General features: G+C 45.7%; 1 protein-coding gene across 1 annotated transcript in view; it reads left to right on the plus strand.

Moving 5' to 3' along the window:
- Window positions 1-13,631, plus strand: part of PDE10A (phosphodiesterase 10A) — a 583,168-nt gene that overhangs the window by 238,259 nt on the left and 331,278 nt on the right. The window contains exon 2 of the mRNA XM_033404002.2: window positions 3,315-3,449. Coding sequence (XP_033259893.1) covers window positions 3,315-3,449 — 135 coding nt within the window. The remainder of the gene's footprint in view (window positions 1-3,314; window positions 3,450-13,631) is intronic.

A 13,631-nucleotide genomic window follows, 5' to 3' on the forward strand; every position in this document is an offset into this window, starting at 1 on the left:
TCCTGGGCTCAATCCAGCTAGACACAGCGGATCCTATTTCATTAATGTGTGAATTAGTGGAGTTCTCTCAGGGCCCCCGGAGGTCCCCTTTGTGATTCAATTCCTGTTTTCCCTGGTGTGACAACCAGCCTGTTTGTGCCGGTAACGCAGTGCTGGACATGATCTCAGTTCCACGCAGGGAGGGTCCAGGTCAGTGCAGGGAGGTGTCACCTGCCCCACCTGCCCCGGCTTTTCAGGGGGAGCGACCCTCCTACCGACCTTTAATGTCTGTCCTTCTTCTGCAGTCTTCATGGTTGAGTTTCAATCCGTATCTATTCCTCTTATTTTAGAAAGAAACTTTGGCCCTGGTCTTTTAGACACAGTTATCATTAGAATGTCCTAAAATTTTAAAGGAATATGTGATCTGCCGCACAGGGCTGGAGGCTAGAGGGGTCAGGAAAAGCAAACCTGTGGCTGCCTCCACCTCCAGCCCCGCCCGGCCTGGTGGTTCCTGGCACTCCTGCCTCAAGGACTCTTGGCACATTGGGGGTGGCCTGAAGTAGGCAATATCCGTGGCCCGCCATCAAGCCCATATGAGGCACGTCATGTGACTGGACCGATACTGCACGGGAAATATCGAAACCGAGACGAGACTACTAGTCATCCAACTCCAGCATTCTCCGTGTTGTGCTTTTGTTTCCACACAACTCTAATTACTCAAAATGTTATGCCGATGGTTTCACGGGTGCATACGTAGATCACAATTTATCCGAGTGCTCTGTTTAAATATGGGCAGTTTAGGTGTCAATTATACCTTCGTTAAGCTGTCTTAAAATAATTCATATGTTATGGGACATTTTAATCCGAAATATTTATTACATATCAAAAGTCATCCTCTCACCAATAAAGCATCCTAGAATCTGTACATAGGACTTAGAAATTATTTGTAATCGGTTGTTGTATGATTTTTCACTTCAGACATGTGACCTCAGCTTTCTTGTTAGTTATTTACACATCAAAGGTAAGAATAGCAACACAGAGACCCATGAACACTAGTTAATAGTTGCACGCACACAGATGTACCTGGCAGTCCTGGTTCTACCCCACTGCCCCACCCTGCTGTTACTGGCGTGGAGAGGGCTGGATTAAACTTTTCAAAGCACTGATGTTTGGCGTGGTTCTGGTCTTATTTGCTCTGATGCCCTTTGTCTTCAGCCGCCTCTGCTCCTTTCCTCAGTCCTTGCCTTTTTTCCCGACACACAGTGCCCAGCTCTTCTGCCCATGATGTTCGGTGGTCCCCACCCCAAGAGTCTTCCTTAATGACAGCAAACCTCATGACCCTGTGGAAAGAGACCAGGCTGAGCCCGACATCGCCCCGTGACACACTTCTGAATCGAACCCCCTGTGTCTATAGCACCCCAGCACACTGCCATTCTCCCAGTGAGAACAAGTGCACCACACGCTGCACGTGTGTTCAGTAACTGGGAAGCTTCTCCCAGCCGTGGCCCCTCAGCTGGCCAGATCAGCCCTGCCGGTGTGAAGCAGCATCTGGGTGCTTTAGGCGCAGGAGCTGTGCTAGGAAGGTGTGGTCCCCCAGAATCGGGACACAGAGGGCGCTCTTCATTGCTCCCTCGTGGTTTTACTGCAGCACTGGGCCCTTGAGGGCGAGGCTCCAGGAAAGTGGTCTCCAGCCCTTGTTAACCACGATGGCGTTCACTGGCACAGCTCTGTCCTTTGGAAGGGTATCCAAGGCCCTGGGCAATTCCCACTGGATCATGGGAACTCTGTCCCCGTCCCTTCCTCTCTAGAAAGCTCTTCAGATCGCACACGAGAGAGATGAATCTACTCATTCTAATTTATTTTCAAGAAAAAGTGAAACCTTTATTATTAAAAATCACATTTACTGTTACAAGTTACTTTCAAGAGCAGAAGAGCTGAAGTTGCAAACTGACCCAAGCCACTTAGGTATTTTCGAAACCAGGTTCTTAATGGAAGATGCCCGTGGGCCCCAGTAGTTAGAGCTGGGTGAAGGGTACAAGGTGCCTTTCCTATCTCCCCACTCCCCAGGTATCTTGTGGATGAAGTAAATCTCAGACCAAATCCTGCAACTGAGATGAACCTTTGTCAGGGAATGGGCACAGGGACACACAAAGGCAAACCATTTACCTGTGATTGGAGACTTCCCAGGAGAGCCCCACTCCTGGTGGTCAGTGCTCTGCCCACTGTCATCTTGGGCATTCTGCTGGTCTCTCAGGAGATGTTCACTCAGGAAAGGTCGGTACTGTTCTAGCAGCAGCATTCAGCTAACCTTTGAGTCCCACCAGATGTTAGATCCCTCCACTTGCAGCTCCCAGAACTGGAAAGAATTGCTGGAGTCTTTTACCTTCTTCATATCACCGTGCAGAACCCCACATCTTCTAACCAGTTCGTCCTTCTTGAATTCCCCTCATTTCACCACTGAAATGCCCATTATTCTGATGACAAACCCTCCAGTATGACCAGCAATAAAGACAGTTGAAGAATCTATAGCGGCCACCTGCGGAGTGTGAGATTTCGATGCTGCTTTCACATGTGAAACGCTTCTGAAGTGCGTCATTGATCAGGTGCTCAGATGCTAACTGCCTACCCCAAGGACGTAGATTAAAACTGGCTAACGACGCAACATCACGCTGTCTATACTAAAGGCTGTTAGAGTGAATTACAGATAATATACCACCAACATCACTGTGTCACGAGAATGCGTCTGAGACCCAGGCCTGAGGAAGGAACAACACAATTCCTGGGTTCTTAAAGAGGTTTGTGGCTAAGCTGAACATAGGTCGGCGCTGCACTGAACAAGCATGTTAGTCTAGCCCTTCACCCTCCACCTTCCCTCTCGCCCTCATCTCATCTCCTGACGCACCAAGACGCACATACACTCACATTCGCTGCATTTCGGGTCCTGCCGGAGGTGCTAGACAGTGCAGGCTGACCTGATATCCCCTTAGGAAAACCTGCCAAACTGAGTCTAACTCTTAAAGCCACCTGCAAATAGCTAACTCTCAGAGTCCACTGTACATGGCCAGAAGCAGGATGTTCTAGCCAGTGTAAGTTTCTGACCACAACAGCTCTGAAGCCACAGTTTGGCGCTTGTGTGTGTGTGTGTGTGTGTGTGTGTGTGTGTGTGTGTGCGCGTGCGCATGCGCTCCTGTATTGAGGGGCAGTTGCAGCCCTGGTCACACTGTGTAAATGACCTTCCTGGGATTGGAGACTTCCTAGGAGAGCCCCACTCCTGATTGTGACAGTACATTTCACTAGTAGTTGACATTAACACCATACCCTGTTGTTCTCTCCAGCCAGCTGCCTCCCCTTCACACTTAAAAGTGGGAGCAAAGGACCCGCTTTGCTGACACTGAGAAGCAGGCCAGACACCCAGGAGCAGATGAGCAATGACCCAGCAGAAGGCAGCCTGGACTCTTGTGATGCAACAGGTACAAGGAAAGCCCCGCTGTGACGTTCCCCCTCCCTTAAGACTGTCTCCACCTTCCCTGATGATCCCTCTTCATCTGAGCAGGGGCTTCGTGGACAGTGGCCAAAAAAACTGTCTGTGATCGGGAAAGATATGGGGATTCTCCACGTTAGAATAGTTGCCAGGAACACAGAGGCAGTCTTGCATGAGTTTTCTAAAACACCTGTATGGCTTTTTTCTCTTTCACTTATTTCTCCCATGTTTGAAGATTTATTTGACCAGTACACTTGCTCTTTACCTCTCTTTTTTGCGAGTCGGATCAGGCATCTTCTTGGTTGAGTAGACAGTGAGATGTCTGATGCTGGTGCTAAGGGGACCAACAACAGTCATGAGAAGGTGCACGGCATGTGGGCTTACTGAGATAGTCGCACTCTCTTAGAGAGATGCCAGTAAACAGCTGAGAAATGAGCCCAGCAGCCTCCGGAATACGGGAAGAGGAGATGCCACCAACAGTGGCTGAGAGGAACAGGAAGGCCAGGCATATGGTGGCCCAGAGGCCAAGAGGAGGAAGCATTTCAAGGAGAAAGCAAGCAACGGTGACAGAGGCCCCAGGAAGTTAATGGTGGACTTGGCAGTGTGGATTCCAGGCGGACCTTGGGGAGAGCTGTTCTGTGCAGGGACAGGAGGAAGGCCTGAAGTCCCAGGGCAGAACGGGGGGAGCGGGACGCGAGGCAGCCAGTGTGGGAAGCTCTTACAATGGGTTTTGTTTTATAGAACAAGGAAGTAGGATGATAAGCTGGCAGGGGAGGTAGGGATCAAAAAGATTTGTTTATTTTGTGTTTTTTTTTTTTTTTTTAAACATGGGGCAGGGCAGATTGATTGAACACTATCAGTAGCAAATGTGATCATCCTACAGCCAGGTGGAGACTTTCTCCTACCTGTAGAAGTCTCCAAAGCAAAATCAGTACCTTTTCAGCCTTATCGTAAGAAAAAGGCTGCTTATCCCTCCAGTCAAGAGACCTTAAAGCAAAAACAATGCCAGGAAGCTGTAGATAGACAGACAGACAGACAGACAGGCACACACACACACACACACACACACACACACACACACACACACGCAAATTCAATTCCAATGTCAAATTCAGTTCCAGTGGGGAAACCAATAACAGCATCTTTACATTTTTGGGTAGCCACTTGCCCTATGTGGCTACTGTAATTTAAATTCGTCAAAATTCAGTGAAATTAAAAACTCAGTTTCTCAGTCAAACCACCACATTTCAAGGGCTCAATAGCCGTATGTGGTGAGTGGCTACTTAGGGAAGAGCATAGAAGTGGACTATTTCCTAGTCACATTCTGTTGGATAGGCTGCTGCGAATCCTAAGGGAAAGAATGTTCTTAAAGAAAGACTGGCCTAGAAGAAGAGGAAATATTTGTTGGAGAAGGGAGCAAAGCAAACTGAGAAGGGATTTGTCAATCCTGAATAAAATGTAAGAAAAACATAATGAAAGCAAGGCCATGCATTTGAAGAATTAGGAGACATGAAATCATAGGTTGCTCATGAGAACTGAAGAGGGAGCACCAAGTCGACAGCTACTAATCAGAGTTTATTGTAAGAGAAAGAAATCGAATGCAAAATCATCAGTAAAAATATAGTAAAGGCAGCTCCAATAATTATATTTCAGTGTTTTATTTGTAATTCAATTTTTTGCAACTCAGAACAGGATTCCCTTGAAACTGAGATAGTTTAATAATTCACAGAGGAGGTTTCTGCCCCCCGCCCACCACGGTGTCCTTGAACGCTGGGCTTCTTAGCACATTCAGGTGTGACTTCTGAGGCTTAGAGAGGCTAGTTTCCTAAAAGATGGAAGGACACGTAGAAGGTGGACCTTTGAGTCCTGGCTCAGTGCTGTCTCTGGGATCTCGGTGGGCAGGGGCCCTGACTAGAGTCTGGGCACCCTGAGGCTTGGTTCTGAGCAGAGATGAGGGGTTCATGGCAGCCCCGTTTTGGAGCAGAATCAGGGCTGGGGGAGCCACTGTGCAGCCTGGAGCAACCTGGCTCAAGGTCCAGGGACCAAAACGTGGTGTCTGATCATGATTGCTATTAGCACCATTTCAGCTACATTTGGGGTCAAATAGGATTTCCTGGGCTTCCCCCTAGTAATTCCCATAATTTTAAGACTACTATTTTCATGGAGAAATATTTTGTGTTTTAAACAACTGACTTGAAATAAACTTCTGGCTCTCAACTTTTATATGTTAACATTCCTAGTTAGGAATACAGCATTAGCATTTTTCAAAGACTTAAGCAAATTCTGAACTACTTACTTGATAGGGATAGCGCTGGGGTTGAGGCTAAGAATAGTGTTTCATCTTTTGAAAAATCTGCTTTCCTTGAATGAAATCATGTAAAACTGTTACTCATAAGTCTTTTTCTCCCTACAGTCTAAATGGTAGATGAAAATAGGATTTTAATATCTCTTAATATTGGTTTCCAAAGGATCCTTTTATCGGGTAATGAGAACTAATTATCCGCCAAAGTTTCTTGCCCTTTTTGTCTTGGCTACCAGGAAGCTCCTAGAAAAACGAATTGATTTAATCACAGTCTTTGAAGTTTTCATGAGGAAGGTTTAACACTGAGGCCAAAGAGAGTTATTGGAATTGAGTGAGAGAACAGGATGGGGGAAAGGAACAGTGACTCTGGAGTCTGACTCTGGTTCAAGCTCTGTCCTTAGCTAAGAAGGACCAGAAACTCAACTTTATCAGTTACCCTACATAAATAAGTATTTCTGTTGGGTAATTGACTATTATCATAAGTATTTATCAGAACACTAATTTATTTTATTTATTTATTTTTGGCTGCATTGGGTCTTTGTTGCTGCATGTGGGCTTTTCTCTAGTTGCAGTGAGCGGGGACTACTCTTCTTTGTGGTGCGTAGGCTTCTCATTGCGGTGGCTTCTCTTGTTGTGGAGCACGGGCTCTAGGCGTGTGGGCTTCAGGAGTTGTAGCACGCGGGCTCAGTATTTGTGGCTCATGGGCTCTAGAGCGCAGGCCCAGTAGTTGTGGCGCACGGGCTTAGTTGCTCTGCGGCATGTGGGATCTTCCTGGACCAGGGCTCAAACCCGTGTCCCCTGCATTGGCAGGTGGATTCTTAACCGCTGTGCCACCTGGGAAGCCAAGAACACTAATTTATTGACTTATAATGTCAATGATCTCTTTGTGGTAACCAGTATGTTCCTGTTTGTAATCCATGGAAACCTCTTTCCTGATATTGAGATATCTAGGAAGCCAAAATACTAATTAGCAGTTTGCTTAGGATTAAGGCAAAGGGAAATAATATCTTGAGGGATGTTTCATCCAAACCATAGTAATATCATTGCAGTACTGTTGCTGCCTAGTTGAGAACATTTTTCTGGTGACAGGGATGCTTTTGCCTCTCAGACTTTATCTTTTCCCTTCTCTACAAAGCTAAGCACTACTAAAATGTGCTTTTCTGACACCACTACACCATGTCAGCTGTCCCTCTACATTTTTCTGATGCGTTTCTATCGCCAGTGTTGTTAGAGTGCTGTACTAGGAGGATGGCTGTCCCACTGGGAAGACGATCATTCCCAATACCTCCATGTTCCTGGAGGGGCGTGGCCCTGTCCACGCTTCCTTCTCTCTGGCAGTGCCTGTGTCATTATTGTAATCAATCGGACCTCCTTTTTCTGGGGGGGGCGGAATTCACATTTTACATGCAAATAAATAAAATTTTCAATATTTAAATGAAGTGTTCATCATTAGCAAATGATTGCTTTAGTTATTGTCTTAATAACCCATAGGCAATTGTAATATTTTTAACGTTATGGCATCTTTTTAAAAAACAGACTCCGTATTTCACCTTTTATCAAAATTATCTAGTACCTAAAATTATAATAGCCATGTTATATATCAAAAATCGGTAACCAAAAGCTGTGTATGAATAATTTTCCCGCTGAAGGTCTGCTTATTGTCAGTCGTCTTTGAGGCCACGCGAGTCTGTAACAACAGAGACCATCTGCACAAATGCTTGAATTCCTGGCATCTTCCTTGCCACCCCAAGAAGTAGTTTTTAAAGACTATTCTGGCTTCGGCACCATGCTAGGTGCTATGGGGAACATAGCCTAAAACAATCTCTGTACTTTAAAAGGTTTTACGTTACAAATCCTTACAAGAATTCCTGAGTCCGGTCTTCATGGAACTATCCCAGGAATCTGGGTGGTTGACAGGTAGGTGGAGCATTGAGAACTGGAGTGCTGGGTGCCGGTGATGCAGGAGAAGCCACCAGCTATAGCATCAAGGTTTGTTGTGCTTTGCCCATGAGGACAGTAAGTTCTGCAGTGAAAAGGGGATGACCGCTGAAAGGAGATGATGTAAAGGGCAGAGACAGGAAAGAGGAGAATGAGGGGAAGTCACGGATGTATGCTATAATTGTATATTTGGTTACGGGCTATTATCAATTGATGATGGAATTCATTTGTTATATCTTTCTATACTATGGCTTTTTTTTCCCCTTGACCAAAAGCATGAGATGATCAAATGTATAACAGGAAAGATGTGTTGGTTTATCTGTTTGGTTTTGCATCTCTTCGTGTGTTTATTTTAATCTCTCACTGTTCTCCAGATCTACAAAAAGGGATGTTTTCTGTTCAGTGAAGCCTGTTCACAAAATCTAATCATCAGGGCTTTTTGCTGTTGATCAAATCCCATTGATTTTTTCCCCCTCTTAATGGTCAGTACATTGGTGTGATGCAGGTGTGATGGTAAGGACAGAAATGCCTCTGAGGAGTGTTAGTGGCGACAGATAGGACGTATGTAAACTCTGTGTGAACTCTTCTTGGAAAGGACACTGTGCAGAGAAAGCCAAGGTTGCAGGGAAGTTTTAGCATCCCTAGCGTTTCTGCTGTCAGCTCTCCTCGAAGTTATCTCAGCCACACCCCGTCCCCTGGCAGGCAGGCAACGGTGGTGCTGGTCGACTCATAGTTTAAGTGGGTACTCCGAGGTCTCTCCTCCCTTTCTTTCCTGATCTCCATGCTACTCTCCCTTTCCTTGAAGGAGCACACGCAGGTCCCTCCAGAGCTGTTGGCACTGTGCGCATCTGTTCGTCTGGTGGTAGGTATTGTTCAACACCCACAGCGTTGGCTGGCCCAGAGCCTGAGAACTCGAGCCCGTTCCCAAACGTATATAGAATCAGGACAACATATTGTGTGTGACACTGCTGCAGCTGAGTTTACTCCCTCCTTGGTGAACATGTGTGAATATGTTTGGGTGTATGTGCAGCAGCCTTGAAAAATGTGTGGGGAAAGAAAAGGCTAGAAGCTGTTTTTTCCATGACTTGTTCCACCCCTTCTTCCTGGTGATCTGACTTTGTGACTCGCGAAGTCACATCCTTACTGCCGAGGGACTAGCTACCTCCACTCCTTCTTAGAGAATCTCAGGGGATGTGAAAACAGGAGAGACAGGCTGGCTGGTCCCTGGTTGGCTTCTCAGCCCCGCACCATCCCGTAGCCATTGGTGAGGGTCGGAGGCGAGGGGCATCCGCTGTTGGGAAGGAGTGATGGTTAGGAGGTGCCGAAGAGGCAGGATGGAGACGGGGGGCTAGGAGGTCCCAAAGAAGGTCAGGTCACATTTTCTTGCTTTTGGCCTAAGCCCAGGATTTACAGAGCTGAAGAGTAAGGTACACAGTCGTTGGAGTAATTCAGCAAATTGGACAGAGTTTCTGAGCTTTAAGATGCATAATGTTTCTCATCTTTGTTCTCAAAAGAGAGCATCAGATCAATCTCCATGTTCCTTTAACTTCACATCTACAACAACTTTTGAACTTACTTTTGAAAGCCTTGAGCTGGTAGTCTCTGCTCTGCTTTGTGTTTCTTTGGAACTCACGGAGGGGGAATGTGAATTCACGGCAAGAGTGAGCACAGAAGGAACCCAGTTGTGTCTTATCCTTGTGCTCTCTGTATGGCTTTGTCCACAAAACCCTCTTATGGCTCTAAAACTTGGCAAAGTGACACCCGTGTTTTTGTCCCACTTGCCATCCCTGGATGAGGCTAAGCAACAGCTGCATCAGCTCAACATCCCAACCACAGAACTCCTCCGCGACGTCACTTCTTAAGAGGCTTGGAACGCACACCGGTATCAGACAATGTGACTGCAGGGTCTGCCACTCTAACAGAAGTAGGGAGTGCCTGCAGTTTTGTCTTATTAAAAATAATTGTTTGCAAGTTTACAAACAACTCCAGAATCTGACCTTTGCAACACAACACAGTCTTCCCTTCTCCAAAGTGAGTTGTTTTTGAGTTAGTGAGATGTGTGCACTTTACCTCTAAGAGACACTCTCTAGTTCTTGTTCAGACGTATTTCAGATTGCATAGCAAGGTGGAGAGCGTTCTGGTGGCCAGAGATCGCTGCAGTGGGTTCTCGTTGGTCTGCTCATTTTCAGTATGTGACCTTTCCCAGAGCACGTCCTGGTTCTGAGAGGTTTAATCTTGTGTAATAAGAATATCAGAGACCCTGTGTGCATTTGGTTCCAGCAGATTAGATAGTGAGGGCGCATTATTGTAATGAGCCGCGCTCCCCCCTCAGATGACGTGGGAAGTCCAGCGATCGCGGGCCAAAGGCCAGCTGCCAGCTCGGCTTACTCAGTGCAGAACCGAGCCTGCCCTTGTCCTCTTCTGCTTCTCGCTCCTTTGAATTGTGTAACGCTTGTCAGCTTAGCACATTTGTGAGTGTGCCACGTGCTGTCACTCTCCCGCGGTGGGTTGGTTGATCTTAACGGTCTACTTCTTGACACTCAAATAGGTTTCTGAACGTTTCCTGTACGTGCGTGTGTGCCCCAGATGGCAGCGTTGGCCCATTTCAGTGTGTGATTGCTGCTCTCCAGGTTGTGGAGGGATGCTGCTGGCCCATGTGCCCGAGATTAGAATCAAGCCCTTAGGGTCGGCTGTGAGGTCCTTACTCAGGCAAAAAGCCCATTGACGTCAGCAACCGGGGAACGTGGTCTGGTTTCATTATAAGTTAAAAGTGTTCGCCGTCAGAAGGAAATAGAGAAAGGGCAGGGTGTTTTTAGAAAATTAGTTTTAAAAAATGAACCTGTTCTCTGCTTTGTGTGGTTTTTCCTTTGCAATTTACTGCACACGGAGTTTATCCTTAAGCAGACTCTCTGTCTCAGGGCATGTTCTGAACTCACACAACCCTGACCCTGGCTGTGAGGTGGCTCCATCCATCAAGGGCTCAAACATTGTTTGCCTCTTGAAGGAAGGATAGACATACTCTAACATAGCTGGGGTGGCCCTGCCTACCTCCTGACCGCCCCTCTGACACCCGAGGCTGCAGCACCCAGGCCCGGACTGCCCGAGGGTTCCCTTGCACATCTCCTTTGTAGCACGTGAGGGTCCCTCCACATGTCTAATTTCTCCTCCCTCAGTTTATCAGACAGTCATTCCTCAGGACTCATCTCAAGCCCATGAAGTCTTCCCCCACCCCTACCCCCACTCCACACACACACATTCTCCAGGAGGACGAAAGCTGATGTCTTCCCCTCCGGGTACCAGCACATCTTTTTCTTATATCTTTTGGTATTGTGCAAATACGTCCATCAGCCCCCTCTCCAGACTGACTTTCCTGATGGCGGAAACCATCTTATTTACTTCTGTATCCCCAGCACCTACTGCAGTGTTGGAACATGTTAGAAATTCAGCAAAACAATTTTTGTGGAATCAAAGAAAGCGGCATAATCCAAGCTGGGATTGGCACAGAGCTGCCAAGTGGTCAGACCCCTCCTGAAAGAGTACAGAGGACAGCAACGGTGGCCCATTCTGCTTGTGGTTTTTCGGTTCTGAACACAACCAGAGGACAAAGGAAACGCGCCTGTGGAAGGCGTGGAGTCACTGGAGACCAAGTTGGGGCATTTGCCTGAGCAGTGCTGGACAGGTGGCCCTTCTGTAAGCTTTCCTTTTTCCCAGGAATTCACGCCCAGGCATCTGAAGTCAGGGCATTTTATTTGAACAAAATATCTCTCTTTCTGTCTATCAGTAGAGCCATGGGGTGTTTTGTAACTGATTTGTTTATTCTAAATATGCAAGGCATTTAACTGAGGTACTATTACCTATGAGGCACAAAAGAATCTGATATTACAAATAGGACCTCTGTCTTTGTTCTCCTAATTATTATACTGACAGAATGCAGGTATCAGACATAAGTTGAATATCCTACAATTTCCCAACCAGTGCGGCCAACGAACCTGCGTAAATAAACCCTTCAAATGTCTCACTTTTTCTCATTGGTGCTACCTATAAAATCATCTGCATGATAGCTTTATCCTCTAGGAGAAAAAAATCATGTGAACATTAAATTGTACCTTTTTCTTCAGAGGTTCTCCTAAGGATACAAGAAACCTAGTAAGTTGCATAATGTATATGTGGTTTTGACATCAGAGATAAGCTGATGGTGAAATACTTCCAGTGACGGTATACTTGGCAAATACTCTTACCACTGGCACTTAGAAGATGAGATTTCATTCCAATCATGGTAAACTCTGAGCATTATCTTTATAAATAAAGTAGGTATAAAACTGCTTAGGATAAACCATGTAATCTGCAGCAAAAGTTAATTTAAATTCAAATCTGACTTTCTAATTTTCTTCAGTCTCCAATCTACACAATATATTGGGTAATGAATGACATTTTAATTCCCCCCCCCCCGCCCAGTTCTCTAACATCTGTATGATGTTACCTGCAAAGAATAAAGGAAAAGGACATGCTGTGTATGTGCTAATGTTGGGAGATGCTAAGAGAGGTGATATTTAAAAATAAAAAAGCTTTCTTGAGGTATAATTTGCCCATTTGAAGCGTGCAGTTAGATGGTTTGGGGCATATTCATAGATATGTGCGACCGTCACCACAGTCAATTTTGGAACATCTTCATTACTTCAGAAGGAAACTGCATGCCCTTTAGCTCTCACTCCCTAACCCTGGCCCCATCACCCCCACACGTCCAGAAGCAGCCGCAGGTCCCCTGTCTGTCTCCGTAGATCATCCTGTGCTGGACTTTCAAAGGAAAGGAAGCACATAGTATATGGTCTTTTGCAACTGGCTTCTTTCACTCAGTGTAATGTTTTCGAGCTTTATCCATGTTGTAGCATGTGTCAGTGCTTCACTCCTTTTTATGGACAAATAATATTCTGTTTGATGGATATACCACATTTTGTCTCTCCACTCATCAATTGATGGACATTTGGGTTATTTTCACCTTTTGGCTATTGTAAATAATGCTGTTATAAACATTTGAGCTTTGTTGATTTTCTCTGTTGGTTTTCTGTTCTTCGTTTCATTGATTTCCACTCTAATCTTTATAATTTCCTTCCTTCTGCTTGCTTTACGTTTAGTTTGCTCTTTCCAGTGTCTTAAGATTGGAAGGGTAGGTTACTGATTCGCAGTCTTTCTGCTTTATTGATTGTAGGCGTTTGCAGCTATACATTTCCACCTAAGCACTGCTTTAGCTGCATCCCATAAGTTTTTTTTTTTTTTCTTTTTTCTTTTGCGGTACGCGGGCCTCTCACTGTTGTGGTCTCTCCCGTTGCGGAGCACAGGCTCTGGACGCACAGGCTCAGCGGCCATGGCCCATGGGCCCAACCGCTCTGCGGCATGTGGAATCCCCCCCAGACCGGGGCAGGAACCCATGTCCACTGCATCAGCAGGCGGACCCTCAACCACTGTGCCACCAGGGAAGCCCATCCCATAAGTTTTGATATGTTATGTCTTCATTTCATTTATCTCAGAGTATTTTCTGATTTCCTTTTTCGTTCTTCTTTGACCCCTTGGTTGTGTAAGAGTGTTGCTTAATTTTCATCTATTTGTGAGTTCTCCAAACTTCTCCATGTTGTTGATTTAAAATTTTATTCCATTGTGGCCAGAGAACATACTTTCTATTATTTTTATCTTTTTAAATTTGTTCTTTTATGGTCTAGCATATGGTCTATCCTGGAGAATGTTCTATGTGCTCTTGAGAAGAATGTGTTCTGCTGTTAGGTGGAGTGTTCTGTAGATTGAGTTGGTTTATGGTGTTATTCATGTCTTATGTTTCCTTGTTGATGCTCTGTCTCATTATATCCATTATTGAAATTGGGGTATTGAAGTCTCTAACTATTATTGTTGAATTGTCCTTTTCTCTCTTCAGTTCCATCA

This window comes from Orcinus orca, chromosome 12 (assembly GCF_937001465.1).
Source record: "Orcinus orca chromosome 12, mOrcOrc1.1, whole genome shotgun sequence".
Classification (NCBI taxonomy): Eukaryota; Metazoa; Chordata; class Mammalia; order Artiodactyla; family Delphinidae; genus Orcinus; species Orcinus orca.